Source organism: Alosa sapidissima, chromosome 1 (genome assembly GCF_018492685.1).
Source record: "Alosa sapidissima isolate fAloSap1 chromosome 1, fAloSap1.pri, whole genome shotgun sequence".
NCBI classification, from domain to species: domain Eukaryota; kingdom Metazoa; phylum Chordata; class Actinopteri; order Clupeiformes; family Clupeidae; genus Alosa; species Alosa sapidissima.
In genome coordinates, this window is record NC_055957.1 from 46155855 (window position 1) to 46175549 (window position 19695).

At 42.2% G+C, this 19695-nt stretch overlaps 2 protein-coding genes across 4 annotated transcripts; one reads left to right on the top strand and one right to left on the bottom strand.

The window, feature by feature from the left end:
- Positions 1 to 6: 6 nt before the first annotated feature.
- Positions 7 to 8604, bottom strand: sppl2 (signal peptide peptidase-like 2). 2 transcript variants are annotated; one of them, XM_042090594.1, is made up of 15 exons: positions 8480 to 8604; positions 7464 to 7580; positions 7157 to 7339; positions 6965 to 7054; positions 6673 to 6812; positions 4801 to 4943; positions 4364 to 4460; positions 4161 to 4277; positions 3902 to 3983; positions 3731 to 3805; positions 3573 to 3635; positions 3313 to 3412; positions 2832 to 2909; positions 2440 to 2600; positions 7 to 1573 (listed from the first exon to the last, which is right to left on the bottom strand). In XM_042090594.1, the coding sequence occupies exons 1-15, from the start codon at positions 8525 to 8527 to the stop codon at positions 1403 to 1405; spliced, it is 1665 nt and encodes a 554-aa protein (XP_041946528.1). In that variant the 5' UTR covers positions 8528 to 8604; the 3' UTR covers positions 7 to 1402. The 2 variants fall into 2 exon arrangements, 1 of the variants encoding a protein (XP_041946528.1); XR_006031399.1 differs by having other exon boundaries at positions 1445 to 1573; positions 2368 to 2600.
- A 4892-nt stretch (positions 8605 to 13496) lies between these two features.
- Positions 13497 to 19645, top strand: dapk3 (death-associated protein kinase 3). Of its 2 annotated transcripts, none has more exons than XM_042090754.1 (9): positions 13497 to 13626; positions 14553 to 14649; positions 15719 to 16079; positions 16481 to 16610; positions 16725 to 16773; positions 17093 to 17119; positions 17229 to 17381; positions 17987 to 18032; positions 18160 to 19645. In XM_042090754.1, the coding sequence occupies exons 2-9, from the start codon at positions 14588 to 14590 to the stop codon at positions 18691 to 18693; spliced, it is 1362 nt and encodes a 453-aa protein (XP_041946688.1). In that variant the 5' UTR covers positions 13497 to 13626; positions 14553 to 14587; the 3' UTR covers positions 18694 to 19645. The 2 variants fall into 2 exon arrangements, with proteins under 2 accessions (XP_041946688.1, XP_041946697.1); XM_042090763.1 differs by having other exon boundaries at positions 13525 to 13626; positions 14578 to 14649.
- The last annotated feature ends 50 nt before the right edge of the window (positions 19646 to 19695 follow it).

Sequence of the window (19695 nt, forward strand, 5' to 3'; positions counted from 1 at the left end):
ATATGGTTCAAATGTATCTCTTCCTTTTATTGTATGATATTCATAACAGGTAAAAATAATAATTAAAAGGGAAAAAAAGAAAAACCCAGGTGCCACACCCAATGTATGACAACCTCAAGAACATGAATTGTTCAATAAAACGAATGTCCTTAACCATTTCACGATATATCTTCATGATTTTTAAATTACTCAACAGATCCACTTCTTTGCTAAGTAGAGTTGAAATGACATGCAGGGCTGTAACAGGTTCAGATTTCCTACAATAAAATACATCTTGTGACCCAGCATATACGCTAATGTAAACAACTACTGAAATGGCATGAACATTAAACTAGCTGTAACTCAGTAACTGTTGGCAAACATTTTTGATAGACCATTTTATGCAGCAATTAAATCTTTCAGTATCACAGACACAATTGTCTTCAAATTCAATTTGAACACAGATCATTTGCACCCTGTCGTTCGTTACATAATTCAGGATGATCCGACTAAAATGTTCATCGCAGATCATTCTTGGGGTCAAAGAAATACATCTTTGTCAAGTTAAAAACAAAACAAAAAAACACAAGCACATCTTTAGTACAGTACTGAGTTTGATGAAGCAATACTCCCAAACCACTTACAAGCACTCAAGGGCAGTCTATTCATCTATACCATATATATATAAAAAAAAAAAAACTCTACAATGTATGAATTAAAACTTGGATTGATTACAATTTCTGTACCTTTTTATACTATACAGTATGTGTATATAAAAGAAAAACAACTAAAAAATATAGTGCCGTCGCACGTGGTTACAAACCACAGCATGCATAACTCCAAACCCAGAAGTTACAAAACAAAGAAAGAAAATGATGTGCAACATCATTACTGTTAGCTAAGACCTTTGGGTCGTTTCATTCTTAGCACCATATTTTAAAGGATTTGACGCTTAACCTGTTTTTTTATTATTATTATTATTTCTTTGAAAGACTGGGCTTATAATGGTTTACTGCATTTCAGACAAGGAGACTAGCAAGAGCAGAGAAGAACCTAAAATATTTATCCGATAAGAAATGACTAGCTGCTTCCTGTAGAGTGGTCCACCGTTCAACTGCGCTGTCTGCTTAGTCCATCTCATGGGTAGGAGCAGGAGGCCAGTGATTTATTGTGAGTACAAGCTTGAGTTGACTCATCTTCACCTGGGTTTTTTTTTGTGTTTCTTAAACGAGACAGTCAAATTCTTCTCAATGATTCTTGCGTGTACACTTGTTCCTCACTGACCCATCAAGCGCACCAAGATGATTGGCCACAGCATGTCCATGAGTACGAAGGAACTCCCTCCTTTGCCTCAATTCATGATTCATATCCTTAATATCAATGTTGTAAAAAAAGAAGAAACAAATTGCCATTCTAAGAGTCATTACTCCGACTTGGTGGTCTCGTTCTCGGCAGGAGGAAGCAAGGGAGGCGGGTCTTCACTCTGATTTGTGGCGCCGGGACTCTGAGGCTCAGAATTGGTCAGGGGCTCGTCTTTGGTGGAAGGTCCAGCAGTCTGAGTGCAGTTGATTGGTGCCATGACAATGGGGGGAGGCTGAGGATGAAAGGAGGTCTCAGTCAGACTTGAGACATCGAGGAGATTGCCACAAAGCCCACCCACCCAACCAACCCCCCCAACCAACCAAACAAACAACGGGATGAGGACAGGAGGTGTACGCACGCACGCACACACACACAAAAATACCTCTACTGGACAGAAACAAAGCGACTCCAAATAGGAAGTAATGAAATAAAAAATAAGAGTTGTTGCTAAGACTATATTTGACCCAACACCCACTGTCAAACCAAAGAGAAATATTATCCACTTAATGTTGCAGTGAGCTAAGCTACCAAGTTTGCACATATGTTTTGCCTGGCTCACCATTACTAGTTAACCATAGATGCACTGCTAGTAAATTACCAGAGCATCTCTATCTCTGTTGGTAGAGGTATCCCCAAGACTCAAAGCAATAAAGCACCCCCCAATCAGTAAATCAAAGCAGGAAAAGCTTGCTTGAAGGTAAAAAAGTACATCAGAATGGATAAGACAGGGCTATAGACTGCATCTAAATCACTAAAGTAACACAAAGGGACAACACTCATGCTGTTTGGATTTCCTGAATTTGGACTTGATTTTGTTTGATTTAAACAGATCAACAGAAACTGGAAAAGGCTGAGTGTCTAACACTCCCCTCTCTCTACACAACATTCACAGATAGACCCCCTGGGCAGACAGGAGACAAGAAAACACCCACGCTGAATGAGAGGGGGAGGAGGGGGACAGTGGAGAGAGGACAGCGAGATTGACAGGCGGAGGTGGAATGTGTGGGTGGGGTTGTTTTACTCAACTTTAATTATAGTTACTGTACATAACACTAGATATTTTCCGACCGAAGGCACTCATATCAAACTGGTATTCACCACAAATCCACTTCCTGTCCAGAACAAAGGCAACTCCCTGCGCCACAGCGCCACTGCCAGGCTGGTGAGGAGAGTGCAAGGCACCAGGTATAACAACGCAGGCTGGCCCATCTCCATCAGAGCCAGAGCCACAAATGTGATGAGGAGGCCAATGCCATAACCTACCAGGAAACAGAGAGAGAGAGAGAGAGAGAGAGAGAGAGAGAGAGAGAGAGAGAGAGAGAGAGAGACCATCAGTTAAACATATTCTGATGGAGTACACTAAAGAACACACACCTGCTGAATTTTTGACTCATGCAGTGGCCCGTGGCTTACAGAAACAGAGAAACAGGCTTGACCAAATTCCTTCAGTTGTATTCAGTATGGGGACAGTGAGCACGGAGTACACTTACCTATGGTGCAGGCCACAAAGTAGATCCGTGAGGACTGCATTAGAATGTCAAACCTATGGCAGTATGCTACCAAAAGGCCTGGGAAGAAATACACACAGTAGAAATGAATAATGTCTGCCAGAGACTTTTCTAATGAGAAACAGCACTCAAAAAATCCTCCACACAGATGCATGGGGTTAGTTTGTAACGGCAATATGGCAGTTGTCTACACATATCCCGCCCCTTCCATGGCCAAAAGTCAACATGTGAATACATCATGGCAATCATGTGTTGAGATCTCGCTGCTGGAGTGACGTTGGTGTCATAAAAGCCTTGCATATGCGCAGTTCTGCCCGAAAGAGATGCCCAATAAGTGCCCAAAGTGCGTTGCAATATGGCCTCCGAGTGGAAGGACTTGCCTAAAAGGACTTTGTGTCTACCCCCACCATAAACACAGTGCAGACTGGTGACTACGCCAGTGATAAAATCAAAGTTTGGTCACCTGGAACTAAGATATCTCCGAAGCCCAAGAGAGAGAAGGGCCTATCACACAGGGCTAGAGGAGAAGAGTTCAGCCTTGGAACTTTCAGTACCATCGGCAACTATGAAGCAAAAGGCAAACACACCAAAAAATCCCATTAATTAACAGCTAATTATAATGAATAAAGCAGCAAAAATCAAAGCAATATACTGGAGAACATGTGGAGAAGTCTCTCTGATCATTAAGATGATACAATTCCTCTGTGAACTTCCTTGTAGTACCTTCTCATGAGTGGAGGAGTTACTGGGACCAGCAGCCACCTCTACCATGATGCTCTCCCCATTCTGAAAAACACCCACATGGCATATGTAAACTAAAAGCTTTCCACATCATCACCGACCAACAATAGACCTGGCAGTAACATAACACACTGACGTACCTTGGTTAAGAGTGGTGTTATAAATACAAAGAACACATCGTAAACAAACAACACCACCAACAGCAGTGTACACGCCTGCAACAAAAAGAAATAGCAAAGTATGCAGGGGCTTTATGATGTGGAATCAAATGAGGCTGTTAAGAGTTTTGTGTAATGAGCATAATGACTCACCTTGAAGGTGGGCAATCTGATGGTTTTCAGCATCGACAGACAAAAGGCGATTCCCAGGGCATCCTGAAGCACCCAAGCCCACCTATGTAACAAAACAGGCATCAACATACAGGCTTTCAAGGACAAATCTCAAAGCATCCAACAGGCTTAACCCATGGCTGAGCCAGCCAGCGAGTGTGTGTGTGTGTGTGTGTGTGTGTGTGTGTGTGTGTGTGTGTGTGTGTATGTATTGGGGGCAGTTGTAACTGGCAGTACTCACTGGTCCTCATTGCGGAAGACACACCAGGTGGCACTCACGCCCACGCAGAAGACTGTGAGCAACAACATGCGTACTTGGGGCCGCTTGTGGCAGTATGGCAGGTTATTCTCTGGTATCCTGCACAGGACACAGACAACACCCCAATTCAGGAAAATAAAACATCAGCTGTTACAAGACCAGTGTATATATAAACAGCATCCTACCTGCACTTTCCAAATGGCAGTCTGCGCACAAATGGCCATAGGCAGCTATGGAGGCTGACTGATGAGGCTATGCAGAATGTACCGATGATCACATAAACTAGAAACAGAAGGAAGAGAAGAGCTTGGTTTGTTATATTTATAACCCAAATCTGCTTCAGTTTTCGCCACTGTTGGACTATTCTTTTAGTGATTTATGTTTTATATATATTTGTTGATGGTTCATGAACTTCCAGAAGAATTACATTTTTAGTGTTTGTTACTGGATTTTGGACAACAGTACAAGGCTTGTAAGATTTGCTGTAAAAAAGCCTTTTTGAATAGCAACCAGCATAGAGAGGACAGCAAGTCCCTATTGAAGTTAGTGTCCCCCCTAAACAGTTACATGTCACCCCCTTGGTTCTTTGGAGGAAGATCACTGTGTGCGCGTGTGTGCGTACCAAGGTGGTCGTAGAAGAAGTAGAGAAGCACCAGCATGGAGCAGCACATGACCACAAACACGCAGATCATGATGGGCGTCACGTCCACCGTCTCCTCGTCCTGTTTCTCTGTGCTGTCGTCCCGCTTGTGCTTCATGTAACGTCTGCACGTAGGGGAAAAAATAAAAAAAACACACCGCAGTTTTGTCATTCAGACTGGGATGCCATCTGCTCAGGCTTTTATCTACTGCCCTGTACATTTGTCAGCAATCGTCCTCAGCACTCATAAACATAAGTCTATTACCGTGTACACTGAAGAACTGCATCAGGGGCCACAGCAGACACTTTTATCATATCATATAATGGCATCCATCATCATCCGGGGAAAAAAAACCCTACTGACGGCAAAGAATACAATTGCCTAGTGGATAAACCCAGAGTGGAGTTTAGAGTGTTCCACTTCCCACTGTTGTCAGAGAAAGCAGTGGTGGAATGTAGCGAAGTACAAATACTTTGTTACTGTACTTAAGTAAATTTTCCACGTATTTGTACTTTACTTAAGTAGAATCTATAGTGCATACTGTACTTTTGACTTTTACTTCGTTACATTTTGCAGCAATTATCTGTACTTTTACTCCGCTACATTTCTACAACACCATCGTTCCTTTTTACATTACATTTTATGATCAGTTTTTTTTTCTCTTTGACAAACACGTTTGTTTCACCAGGGGGCTGGGTTGCTACCAAAGATAGAGCGCTATGTGCCCCGCTTCAAAATCTTTGAAACTAGTCTGGACCAGGCAAAGCGTGAGCTTAGCCATCTGCTTTCGGTAGGCTATATTCACCAGACCCATGGCTATACTGGACATGCAACTGTGTTCTGTGCCCTGAGTATATGCTTGCCTTTCTTTGTCTATTATCTGCAGCGTTAGGGCCTCCTCTCCGATGAGATTGCGAGTCCGCGGAGCAGCGAAGTTACAGGCTATGCCCATGCATCTGTCACACGTTTGATCATTTGCGGCACAAATGAATGGTAGACTATAGAACCGCTGTCCGTAAAAAACTAAACATGTTCCAGATTAAAATATCTCTTAATTGTGTGATCAAATAAAGAGGCATAGCCTACATTTGGGGGGTAGTAAAGTGAGCGCTCATTCAATGTTTATGCGCGTCGGCAGAATTGGCATTATGATCCACCGGACGTTTCCCTTGTCTACCCCGATAAACTTCAGGCTCTCGTATTTTGCTGAATGATACTTAACTCAGCAGATCACACTAGATAACCAGAATTAGTCTCCAGTCAGAATGTAAACTGGGCCACGGATGGTAAGCACAATTACATCAGCTTAAAACTATCTAGCCTAGTATAACCTAAAACTAGCTTTATTAAAATGTCACACCTCATAGGCTACTGATTTTTTTATTAGAATAGGCCTATACATATTAAGATAATAAATCATTATGCAAGTACTTTTACTTTTAATACTTAAAGTACATTTAAAATCAGGTACTTTTTACTTTTACTTAAGTAGGGTTGGCATTGTGGTACTTGTGGCAAAGTGGAGAGTGACAGGAAGCGAATGGGAGAGAGAGCAGGGGTGGGATCCGGAAAGGACCACGGGGCGGAAATCGAACCCGGGTCGCCGGCGCACGGTGCAGGTGCCCCAGCCAGTTGCACCACAGCTGGGGCCGGTACTTTTACTTTTACTAAAGTAAATATTTCTCTGCTTATTTGTACTTTTACTTAAGTACTGAGTTTCAGTACTTCCTCCACCACTGAGTGAAAGTAAGTGAAATGGGAAGCTTCCGCACATCTCGAAGATGGCTCTAAAAGGCAGGGAAGGCCGTAACATGCATAGACAGTGATGAACCATGTGACGGCTGCATTCTTACTTCTTAATGTCCCTGCTGCCAGCCCAGTATCCCCCGACAGCGACCGTGCCCACCGCCATCAGGAAGATGATCACCATATTATAGTCCAGCACTGGCTCGCTTGGAGCGTACATGGCCACCTCCCTACCCTTGCCAAAGGTCTGTCATAGGAGAGAGAAAGCCATTTCAAAACAACAACAACAAAAAAGGTGCGAGTACATAACTTCAATGGCCTTCTAGTGTGTGTGTGTTTGTGTGTAAATGTATGGGGGGTCTGTGTTAAATTGCACATCCTATTAGGTCCACCACTCACCTTGCTGATATCCAGCATATCTGCATAGCTAAGGAGGGCAACGGGAATGTCGATTTCCTCATACTGGCTTTTGTTGCCCGCTGGAGGTGTCTGTGGGGTGTTCATCAAGGTTAATGAAGGCATCATCATCTCCAGTCAGTTCCCAGAGCATACACTTTTGAGTGTCTTAAAAAAAAGCTATGCTTTACTAACCAGCCTATCTTTGCTGACAATGAGAATGCCCCTGGCACCATTTATCTGTGCCAGTCGGACCTTCTCATAAAAGGTGCAGTTTCCCCGAAGCACCATGGCAATGCGGTTGGGAAAGCCACCTTCCGGTACATCCGACGCCGAGCAGAGGACCGAACCAGTCAGGTCATAGATTTGCAACCTCGACTGAAATCCAAAAGAATAGAGGGTTCCAGAGCAGTTAAAGCATAATTTGATTCATTAAATGTCATTGAAGCTAAGGGGACAGTAAAAAGTAATGAGATAGCTTTTAAGATGTTCATCAGCTCACCGCTTTGTTGAGATCTTGAGGTAGGCGTGCCCACTGAGGATTGTAAAATATACAGTAATCCTTGCCTTTGCTTTTCCCCTGATCACTGAAGTGTGCCATGCCAAAGTCTCCCAGAGCCTGAAAAACATCCAGCAACCAAATTTATTACAGTGTCTACAAGCCTACAGAAATCTGTGTCAGTAAGATTTACTGATAAGACAAGAAGCAAAGTCTGTGCCAGGACTAGTGATCATTAGGGTTTTCGGTCATAACAACACAGGGATGCTGTGACGCTGTAACTGAGAAATCACAAATACCTTATTGTTATACTAGATAATATAAGATTTAAAATAGCTGCATAACTTAGTTGGACTGTTCTATTTCCTTACCTTAATTTACCCAGACAGGGACTATGGAAAACAGTGGGTCTTTGTAATGTCGTGTTTTACATATCTGTCTGTAGCGATCATATTAACTTCTGACAAATGGAAGTAATGGTAACACTTTACTGTAAGCTCCATTACCTAATGGACCCTCAATCATCCAGCACTTCTGCTTGCTAGCAATGGCTTTTACCATGGTCAGTAAAAGCTTTTACCACCAGCTAGCGTTAAAAAAACAAGCTAGCTGGCTAGGTTTACTTTATTGTCACAGACTGTTCCAGCTTGTGTTCAGTGGTGCCAGGAAACCGCTTTCAGTTATTGGGGCGAGGTCAATACACATTCACATTTATATCCACCTATGGTGCCAAAAAAGTTATTTCCATGGCAAATGCGAGGTGGAAGTGTTTGTAGAAACAGGGCCCGACTGGGGGCATGAACACAAAATATTCTCAGCGCCCTCACTCGGTGAAGCCATGGGTGAAGCTTGTAGCAGGCTAGCTTTACTGCTACACGGTGCTGCTGGTAGGTAGCTTGCTAACTAGCACATCTCTGAATTTCATAGAAAACTGTACCGAGCTGAAGTCCAATAACGATAAAGATATTCAACAACTTCGACATAAGATCAGTTCAAATGTAGCGTCTTGTCTATCTCACCTGTTTAACAAAGAAAGCTGCCCAAAACACACTCGTCGGGACCCTCATGACGCCTGATTGTTTTGTTTAGCCCATCCGCCGCACTATTTTACAGCAATGCCACCAGCTGTTTCCCCCAAATCCCGCCCACATTCTGCATCACAACTTTCATTGGTTAGGCCTACTCCTGATCTGCGCTGTGACATGTGGCATACCTTCCCATCCATAATACCTCCATGTTCCCATCAATCATTTTGGTAAATTAAAGTAGAGCAGATAATTTCTAAAAGGAATCTGAGGAGAGCTACAGTTACTACTGCTATAGTTTCTTCATTTTCTATCCTCATGCCCTATTATGTTTTTTTCTTTGCATGGTAGTTTTAATCAGCATTTGTGGATGGAGCATCACATTTTATTCATAGACAATGGTAACTGGAAGTTTTCCTGAGCCCATGCAATTATTTTAATTACAGAGTCGGCTTTGTTTTTAGTGCAGTCATCTGAGGCTACAGAGGTCACAACCACAATATTGTTTTTCAGCCCCTGTCCCTTGTTTGGGATTTCTCTGAATATTTTAATCATATTTTGTACTATAGATCAGTGGTTCCCAACCTGTGTGCTGCAAGGTAAAAGTGAGGTGTGCTGTGGAATTTTGAGGAACCCAATATGTTTTTGTACAGCTAGGGGTACATTTAAAAGCATTAATAGCCACATTTATACTGCCATCAGCCCAGGAACTTCAGCCCAGTATAAACTCCTCTTGGCCCAGTTCAAGCACCATGGTATGGTCCCCAGTATAAACGGGTTATAATGACAAATAAAAATCGGTTTTACATAGTCAGAGATTTACAGCATTTTTCAAATTCTCATATTTACAAGGCTATTGGAAAGTTACCTATTTCTGCCCATGCCCTATTTTCGCCCAAATCTCCATGTAGGCTATGTATCACTTGATATTAATTTCTATTCAAACCAAGACAGCGGATTCCTAAACAAAAGCAATCACCCACCCCATAAGGATATTTTAATTATCTCTGTACCAAAAATTACATTGTACAGTGACTCAAAGAGCTAGTTTACAGTTGTTTGGATATATTGCAATTGGTGGATTTAGCAACTTGTTCACCTGCCCATATAAACAAACAAAAATATCATGTCTAGCGACTAATCTGAGGTGTGAGGACTCTCAAGACATTCTTTTCTGCTCAACTGCCCTAGTCCTGAAAAGGTTGAGAACCTTGGTTATAGATGATGAAATCCCTTCACAATTTTTCAATTGATGAGCGTTATTGTTATATTTCTGCATCAATATCTCCACAACTTTAGCCTATCTCAGAGAGACTCTGCCTTTCTGGGATGTGCTGTTCCTTTTCCAGCTTTTTGTTGCACCCCTTTTTGAGAGTGTTGCTGGCATAAAATTCCAAATCTGTAAGCCTTATACAACCCCAAAACAGAAAAAGTTGGGACGTTATGTAAAATGTGAATAAAAACAGAATGTAATAATCTGCAAATTTCTTAAACTCATATTTAGTTGCAAAAAGGACACCGACAACATATCAAATGTTAAAAATGACAAATTTGACTATTTCATGGAAAATATATGTTCATTTTGAATTTGATACCAGCAACATGTTTCAAAAAAAGTTGGGACGTGGGTAACAAAATGCTGGAAAAGTTGTGTAATGATAAAGAAAACAAAAGTAAGAATGTTTCACAACTAATTAGGGAACTGGGAACACGATTGGGTATGAAAAAGAGCATCCCAGAGAGGCAGGATCTCTTAGAAGTAAAGATGTAGGGGTATTCATCAATCTGAGTAAACCTGCATAAATGATGAAACAATGTCATTTTAATGCTTCTTAACATGAAATTGTGACGTATTGGAGTTCATCATCTGGAGGACATAATATATTAAAACATTCAGAGAATCCAGAGAAATCTTTGCAAATAAGGGAAATAGCTGAAAAACAAATTGGATGGCCGTGGTCTTTTGGACCTCAGATGGCACTGCATCACCACCAGACCTGTTTCCAGACCTGTCATTGTATGGGCTCAGGAAAACCTCTGATAACCATTGTCTATATGCCAAGTTTGATACTCAATTCAAAAACTGCAGCCAAAACTGTAACAGCTAAAATTGTATTGAGACATGATACAGAAAATACCACCTTCTTATCTGGGCCTGAGCTTGTTTAAAATGGACTGAGGTAACGTGGAAAAAGGTCCTGTGGTTAGACCAATCAAAGTTTGCCATTCTTTTTGGAAATCATGGACTCATCTGGGCTAAAGAGGAGAGGGCCTATCCAAGTATCTAACCTATCCAACTTGTCTTGTGCTCAGTTCGAAACCCAACATCTATGACGGTGTGGAGGAGCATTAATGCCTACAGCATGGGCATCTTGCACATTTGGCAAAGCACAATCAATTCTGAATGATGTAGGTTATGAGCAAGATATGCCATCCAGGCAATGTCTTTTCCAGGGACGACCTTGAATACAATGCCAAAATGAATTCTGCACATATTTAAATAGTATTTCTCCATAGAGGAAGAGTCCAGGTGCTAAGATGGCCTGTCTGCAGTCCAGATTTGTCAAATTAGGTGCATAATGGAATGGAAAGCATGACTAAGAATACTCCATACTGTTGAGCAACTGAAATCCTATATCGGGGTAATGGGACAACATTTCATTTTCAAAACTGTAGCAAATGTTCTCCTCAGTTCCTAAACATTTATAGAATTGATAGATAGATAGATAGATAGATAGATAGATAGATAGATAGATAGATAGATAGATAGATACTTTATTGATCCCCAGGGGAAATTCAAGGTCTCAGTAGCATATAGACAATACACACACATTCACTAACAGCAGAAAAAATAATTAAAATATAAAAAACACAACTAAGCAATAAGGACAGTAGAAGATAAAGAATATACTAAATATACTAAAATACAAATTATAACACTTAATCTAAATCAATTCTAAAAACAGTATCCACATAGTGGGTGATTAATCAATAAAGAGGCGCTTGCAATGACTGAGGCAGGGACTGAGCCTATGATTCTCTGTGCATAGTAAGGTAAGGTAAGGTGCTCTGTGTGAATGAGTGCCATGGTTATAGTGCAAATGAGTAAGTCCAACAGTGCAAGAATAAAGTCTATATATCTATATATCTATATATATAACTAAATTAAGAAAAGGTATAAGTGTGGCCACAGTTCGGCTGTGGCATGGAGGGAGGGGTTATGCATATGTGCTAATATAGCACGCAAACAGCAAGGCAGAAAGACAGTGGTAAAAAGTGGCTAGTGGACAGACAGTATCCAAACATGGAAGGGGTGAAGAGGCAGACAGACTATGCAGAGAAGTCTATCTCTCCTCTTCCCTTAAGTGAAGCATTGAACAGTCCAATGGCCCTGGGGACAAATGATTTCCTCAGTCTGTCGTGCAAGGCAGTGAGCGAAGTCTCTAGCTGATCAGGCTCTTCTGCTTAACAATAGTGCTGTGGAGTGGGTGACACTCATTGTCCAAGATGTTGATCAGTTTGTTCAGGGTCCTTTTGTCAGATATTGAAGTGATGCACTCCAGTTCAGCTCCCACTGCAGAGCCAGCTTTCCTTACCAGCCTGTCAATTCGCCCCACATCATTCTTCTTTGTGCTTCCTCCCGCATACCACTGCATAGAAGAGGACGCTGGCAACATGGACGGATTATGAACTTTCGGGCCCCTGGGCCCAGATGTATTAAGGGCCCCCCACTAATTGTTGCATATGTGGGAGGGGGGGTTTGGGGGTCTTCCCCCAGAATTTTTTTATTTGTTTGATGTGATTTCCTGTATTCTGGTGCATTTTGGGAATGGCCAATACTACATTCAATCAGATTCATAGCCTACATCCTGATTTGTTGATATTGAGGCAATGATTCCATGCAAAGGCTTGGGCTTCAGGGCCCCCTGACCTCTTGGGCCCCTGGGCTTGGGCCCGGTAGGCCCGTGCAGTAATCCATCCCTGGCTGGCAACAACAGACTGGTAGAACATCCTGAGGAGCTTGCTGCACACATTGAAGGACCGCAGCCTCCTCAGGAAGTACAGCCTGCTCTGCCCTTTCTTGTAGAGTGCGTCAGTGTTGGCTGACCAGTCCAGTTTATAGTCCAGGTGGAGACCCAGATACCTGTAGGTGCTTACCACCTCCATATTGACCCCATCAATGGGGACTGGTAGCAGAGTGGGCTTAGACCTGCGGAAATCCACCACCATCTCCTTGGTCTTTGAAGTATTGAGTTGAAGATGATTGAGTTTGCACCATTGCACAAAGTCCAATTGTGTTAAATGAAGAGGTGAAGCAGTGGTAAACATGCTCCCGTCCCAACTTTTTTTGAAACATGTTGCTGGCATCAAATTCAAAATTAACATATACTTTCCATGAAATAGTCCACATTTTCATTTTCAACATTTGATATGTTGTCTATGTCTTTTTTGCTAAATATGGGTTTACAAGACTTGTATATTATGACATTGTTTTTTTTTTTTGCATTTTACACAACGTCCCAACTTTTTTTGTTTTGAGGTTGAAAAAAGGAATGTTTTTTTTTTATGGCAGGCCTACCATTTGATATGTTATCTGTGATCTATTGAGTGGCACACTCAAAAGCATTCTGAGGCCTCTTGGAGAGCCATATGCATGCAGCAGTGAGAGTTCCATCATAAGGAATCAACTGGCTGACTCACAGGTGTCTCATGATCCCCCCTAGAGTTAGCTAGGATGTAGTTTAGGCCTACAAGCAGAATGCCTATGCCTCAGGTAACCCCACACAATATCAGGTAACATCCATGATATGCAACACTGGCTGATGAGGTAAACAGCCTACTGACAGATGGTTCTCTGCAAAGGACAAACAATGATTCATTTGTAGGTAAATGACTCGCATTTAGAGTAATAGGCTGAGTCGGCAGACATGCCCAAAGCCTTTTATCAACTAAGTTAATGATCACCTGGGAAAACACTATTTTTGTGTTCAAGTATGGTCATGTCCATAACGAGGTTCTCACTAGAATGAAGTCAATATGATGTCATCACCACTAAGCCCTCCTCCTAAAAGTGCTGTACTGCAGCAGCAACCGGAAAATATTCCAAGACAGTAGACAGTAATGCCAAGACGGTGATCAAAGTAAGTTTTCTCATTTAACATGACGTCTTTTCCGTGAAATAATTCGGAAAATTGTGTTAAGGTTGAATAGCTAAGATTGTCTATTTGGTTAGTTAAGTTAAACACCAAGAAAGTATCTATTTTTTAACCACCTATGAGACCACAAATTGGGATAGTTAGCATAGCCTAGGTCTAGTTCGCTAGCTAGCCAGCATAGGGATTTGGATGTCAGCTGGCTAACTGGTTTCCTTGTAGCTACAGTTAAACTTAGCTTGTCTAAACTTTTGAGCTAATACAGAAGTCGGCATTTGCCAATTGTATCCCCACAAATATCTGTTTTCTTATGCTCGTGAAACAGAAACAGTCTTAAGGTCTCTGCTGTGTCTGTAAGGGTTATGTGGTGGTTATCTACCTACGATATGTTAGCTTGTTAACGTTAACGTTCCTAGTGGAATTTCTGTACTCATGGCTAGGTAGATAACGTTATGCTATGTTCGCTACCACAGCTATTTTTGCTAACGTTATCCAGGTATTCGAGTAATGGGAGTAGCCTATATTCCAGTTGAATATCTAAACAGTAACGTATACAAAATCATGCCTACATAATGCATCATGTACATAATTTGCTCATTCTGAATGAAACTTAAAAGTCCGTGGTTGTTGATGCTAACAGAAGATGACGTATGTGCGAATGGCATGTACGCTGCATTCTATCACTGCCCTGTGGGTACAGGAAAAACATTGGAGAAAGAGAAAATAAAATCCATGTGTCGGTATCCTGATCGTTGTATTAATGAGCTATTGGGGAAATGTGCTGCGTAGCGTCAGACTGTCGGTGTCAGGTTGTTAATTCGCTGACTTGCATTACTGTAAAGAGTATCTCTTGATGTTATAAGTTGTTTTTTGTGCTTATAACATGAGAAACATGATCGTTTTTTCACGTACAGCATATTTGACTGATTGTTATCCCAGTCAGCAAACAATGGCTGGATTCAGGCAGGAGGATGTTGAAGTGTTCTATGATATGGGAGAGGAGTTGGGAAGGTAAGTTTCATGTTATTAAATCACAAACTTTGAAGGTAGGCCTAGGTGAAATCATGAGTGTAGAAACGAGCATGACTCAGAATTATGAATTATATGATAGAAGAAAGAAGAGGAATTTAGTTTAGTGTTATCACGATTGTATTCCCTGCTTTTTTAAGGCGCTTGTTTTCTCTGAAGATCCTGTTTTGTTTCCCAAGGGATTTGTAAACGTATTTCTGCCATCTGCTCTTTCTCATAATCTGGTTCACATTAACAACTCGTAATTGTTTACATTATGCGAGACATTAAGAACTCATAAGCTAATTGTTTACATTATGCCTTTGGGAAGCTAAATGGTGTTGAAACAGAGAACGAGTCATCATCTTGCTGTGTGGATAAAGGCTTGACTTCTTATCTATATATGGAAGTGCAGTTATACCGCACTATGTTGCTGCAAGTATGACATCATTGCAGTACAATGTAGTGCTTCTCAGCTCAAGCCTTAGTGTGCTCTCTCAGCTGAGCGTATTGTGAGTTTGTTCAGTGAGGGAAAGGGTAGTTACTTTGGGAACATTCAGTACTGTTCAGGCAAGCATTTGAAATATTATTTTCTGTCTTCTGACATCTTTATCCATGCACACCAGGTCACCAGGTTTACAGGATACAGGTTTACACACCAGCCCTTACCTGTAGACCTGTAGAGGTACTTGTCAAATGGTCTTTCACCATGTTGTGATTGGCATTAGAAAAAGAAAGTAAATACTTTAATCTCATCCCTTTATTTTTTACTTGAGCAGCCAACTTCACACATTAGATTTGTAATGTAATAATAATAATAACAATAATAATAAAAAGAAGATCACACACACACACATACACACACACAAAAGTCTAGGGTGACTTAGAAATTTCCATTCCACTCCATTATAGACAGAATACCAGCTGAGATCAGTTGTATTGTTTTTTTAATCAGTGCAACAGTTTTCAGATTGCATTACATAATTGCAAAAGGGTGTTTATTTATATATTTATTTATTTACCTGCCAGTGTTCTGGCCAGTACTCTCTGTAAAACACATTTCTCATTTCAGTGGCCAATTTGCTATTGTTCGCAAATGCCGAGAGAAAAGCACCGGAGACGAGTTTGCGGCCAAGTTCATCAAGAAACGACGGCTCTCGTCCAGCCGACGCGGGGTTAGCCGCGAGGAAATCGAGCGTGAGGTGAACATCCTGCGTGAGATCCAGCACAGCAACATCATCACCCTCCATGACATCTTTGAGAACAAAACCGACGTGATTCTCATCCTGGAGCTGGTCTCTGGCGGGGAGCTCTTTGACTTCCTGGCGGAGAAGGAGTCTCTGACTGAGGAGGAGGCCACACAGTTTCTGAAGCAGATCCTAGATGGGGTGCACTATCTGCACTCCAAACAGATTGCCCACTTTGATCTGAAGGTGAGCGCGTCGGGGTGCACAACATGACTTTTGTTTTGGGACACTTAAAGGTCCATCTAGCAGCTTGCAGATCGGGGCTGGCCTCAATGTGGGGCGGAGCGCAACGTTGAGCTCAGCCCAAATTCAAAATGTCATTCCCCGTTGACCTCTCTGGTCTATCTACACTTCTCTCTAGTGTGTGTGCTTAAAAAGACAGCTAGTGTTCCTACAGGGAAGGGTTCAGACTCAATCAGCAACATTGCTTCTGGGGATGGAAAGAGAAGGTGTATTTGATTGGCAGCTGAACTCAAATATCAACAGCCTTTTGTCAAGATCAAATACTGTGCCTTTAAGTCTTGGGCTATCACTTCTGCTGCCCGATCAGAGTATGTCTGACCACACAGAATATTTTTATCTTTCAGCCTGAAAACATCATGCTGTTGGACAAAAACGTCCCAAACCCTAGAATCAAACTGATTGATTTTGGAATTGCACATCAAATTAAAGCTGGAAATGAGTTCAAGAATATCTTTGGAACGCCAGAATTTGTTGGTGAGTTTATCTCCAGTCGGGTGTTGATTGGTTCTTTCAGACAATGCACTCTGCTTCTTATTATCAGTGTTCACTCATCAATTATTTTTTTTGTTCATTTACCTGTTTTAACAGCTCCAGAAATAGTGAACTATGAACCTCTGGGACTAGAGGCAGACATGTGGTAAGTAACAACTTTAAAGGATAAGTGATAAAGCCAAATCAACACGAGTCCCGCAGATAATGGCAGAAGTGTATTGACCTCATCTGTCATCTGTTCCAAAGAACTGTTTGCAGCCACACGGTTACAATGTAGCAACCTATAATATTCATTGAGAAAGTCTGTGAGGGTAGTTTTGTGTCATGGGTAGTTGTATTTATTTACAATGGCTTGTATCAACCTCATGTATGGTCTGTTTCCTTTCTCCAAGGTAAGAAAATTACTGGCCCAGTTTAAGCATCATCAGATTTTCCTAATACAAATGTGTTTTTTTTTTCTGCAGGAGTATAGGTGTTATCACTTATATATTGTAAGTATTTTTGACTGGATTTTTTACTCTCATTTTTAATTCTACTGTAAAGTTATTTGTGAGTTATTGAGTGACAGATGGTGACAGATATACCAACTCTTCCCTGCAGGCTTAGTGGGGCTTCTCCATTTCTTGGAGAGACAAAGCAAGAAACACTAACCAACATCTCTGCTGTGAATTACGACTTCGACGAAGAATACTTCAGCAACACCAGTGAGCTTGCCAAGGACTTCATTCGCCGGCTGCTTGTCAAGGATCCCAAGTGAGAACTGTCTCCGCTATCAGTGCCCATGCACTAATGCTAATGCATTAACACATTAACCTGAAGGGGAAACCGAAAGGGATTAAAGGAGCATCGTCCATCCGCGTCAGTTTATCCATAGCTAATTTTGTTTTCAGCAGTTAATTAAATAGTTATTATACATTAATATGTTAATAAGCAGCCTTCTACACACAGTTGCGTGCGTTGCAGTGCTGGAGACGCATCCCATTCACTTTACATGGGCTCACGTCAACCGTTGCCGAACTGAATTGTGGGTCCGTTGCGTCGCATTTCACCCGTCGCTCGTGTTGAGACGTTCAGATGTTGCTGCACCGACAGACGGCACCGGCCAATCAAGCCAATCGACGGACGGCACCAACCAATCAAATTACGGTTATACTTCAAGTCATTTGCATAGCTACCGTCGGGAACACCCACTGGCATGTGTTGACGGAACGCAACTGTGTGTAGAAGCCGTTAATCCATAAGCCATCACGTTGAGTGCTGCCATGTACTGAATCCTAAGGCATTCACAATTTTGTCATGGTTATGTGCTTTATCATGTACTCCCCCCCCCCCCCCCATCCCCCATCCATTTTTCTTAGGAAGAGAATGACAATAGGTGACAGCCTTGAGCACCCTTGGATCAAGGTGAGACAAGACTCCTTGGTCACCCTGTATCTCCTCAATGAAGTCTTCTAAATTCAGTTGTGTTTTAAGACCTTATTAAGACCTTCATACTCATCCTTTATCCTCTTCACTCTTCATCCGCATTCAGGCCATCAAGAGACGCAATGTTCGGCCGGAGGAAAGCGGTCGCAAGCCTGAGCGCCGGCGCCTGAAGACCACACGTCTGAAGGAGTACACCATCAAGTCGCACTCGAGCATGCCACCCAACAACACCTATGTGAACTTCGAGCGCTTCTCGCAGGTGCAGGAGGAGATCGCAGCGGCCGAGGAGAGCCTGCGCGAGCTGGTGCGCAACCAGCGCTCGTGCCGCGAGGACGTGGCCGCGCTTCTCTCCATCTACGAGGAGAAGGAGGGCTGGTACAAGGAGGAGAACCAGAGCATCGCCGCCGACCTCGGCCACATCCGGCAGGAGCTGCAGCGCACCCAGGCCCAGCGCCGGCAGAGCCAGGAGGAGGCCCGCGCCGCCATGCTGTCCGCCAACGCGCTCAAGCGCAAGTTCGGCCGTCTGGAGAACCGCTACGATGCACTGGCTGAGCAGATGGCGTCTGAGGTGCGCTGGGTGGAGGAGCTGGTACGCTCCATCACCGCCGACAAGAACATCCAGGGCATTGGCATGGCTTGAGGTCGACCTGGGCTTATGGGGTGCCTCTTTTGTTGTTTTTGTTTGCTTTAAGTCCATAATGTTGCATATGTACCATTCCTTTTCCTGGAGGCATATGGTATGGTAGATCTGTGGTGGGATATACACCAGATGCTGTAATACATCTTTGTCCAGCACTTCTTTCTGCAGTAGAAACATCTCACACATGTCCTTGTATGTTCCTGCAGCTCACAAAATGAGAAAACAAGCAATATAAGGTGAATGTACATTGATTTGAATCAAAGTTAAGTGTATTTTTGTACTGGGTACAAAGGCCAGACTCCCATTTCTACATTTTCATTGGCAGTTGCTTAAGAGTTGTCTATCTGTGCATTTATGAGATTGTCAAGATTGTTCAATTCCTTATGTGAGCTTTGCTTTTGAGCTTTGAAGAGAAGACCAGAGGAATGAAAGCTGTGACTCTGGGCATAAGAGGCCACCCCACACACTGGCTGCTAGTGTTGCACTGTGGTTATAAATTGAAACACCCCTTTGCCTTCCCACAATCACGTCATTCTCTCTAACACCAACTAAAGGGGAGCGAAAGGAGAATGTGGCTGTTTCCTGCAGACGTTGCAGAACTGCTTAATATCACTATGTATACCAAAATGTTTGCATGTTAAGCTAAGCTAGCTGCTGGATGAATATTTTAAGGTATTGCCCTGTCTTTTATACTGGCTGTCAAACACATGAATCATTCCATTCGTTATTTTACTTATTTGCAGGACATTCCATATGTAGGATTGCGCCTATATAATGTACATATAGTATCATATATAAATATATTTTTAATGTATCATTTGCACTTAAAGTGTACTATCGCAGTGTTACGTGTATAACCTCCAGCTGCATTATTCTGTATAAATGATGTTTTATTGCTCAGTTCCCCATTAAATGTTAAGGAGGAATGTTTGTTCTAATAAACAAACAAACACAAATTTACTTTGGTATGTTTTCTTTACATTTGATTAACTATACCCTTTT

What these genes read in the sequence shown, in the direction of transcription:
- dapk3 (XM_042090754.1), top strand. Translation starts at nt 14,588, where the DNA reads ATGGCTGGATTCAGGCAGGAGGATGTTGAAGTGTTCTATGATATGGGA. An exon ending in ATGGGAGAGGAGTTGGGAAG is followed by an intron (nt 14,650 to 15,718) that starts GTAAGTTTCATG and finishes TTCTCATTTCAG; the next exon opens with TGGCCAATTTGCTATTGTTC. An exon ending in CTGCTTGTCAAGGATCCCAA is followed by an intron (nt 17,382 to 17,986) that starts GTGAGAACTGTC and finishes CATTTTTCTTAG; the next exon opens with GAAGAGAATGACAATAGGTG.
- sppl2 (XM_042090594.1), bottom strand. Translation starts at nt 8,527, where the DNA reads ATGAGGGTCCCGACGAGTGTGTTTTGGGCAGCTTTCTTTGTTAAACAG. An exon ending in TTGTCAGCAAAGATAGGCTG is followed by an intron (nt 7,055 to 7,156) that starts GTTAGTAAAGCA and finishes AACACCCCACAG; the next exon opens with ACACCTCCAGCGGGCAACAA. An exon ending in CTTCTTCTACGACCACCTTG is followed by an intron (nt 4,461 to 4,800) that starts GTACGCACACAC and finishes TTCTGTTTCTAG; the next exon opens with TTTATGTGATCATCGGTACA.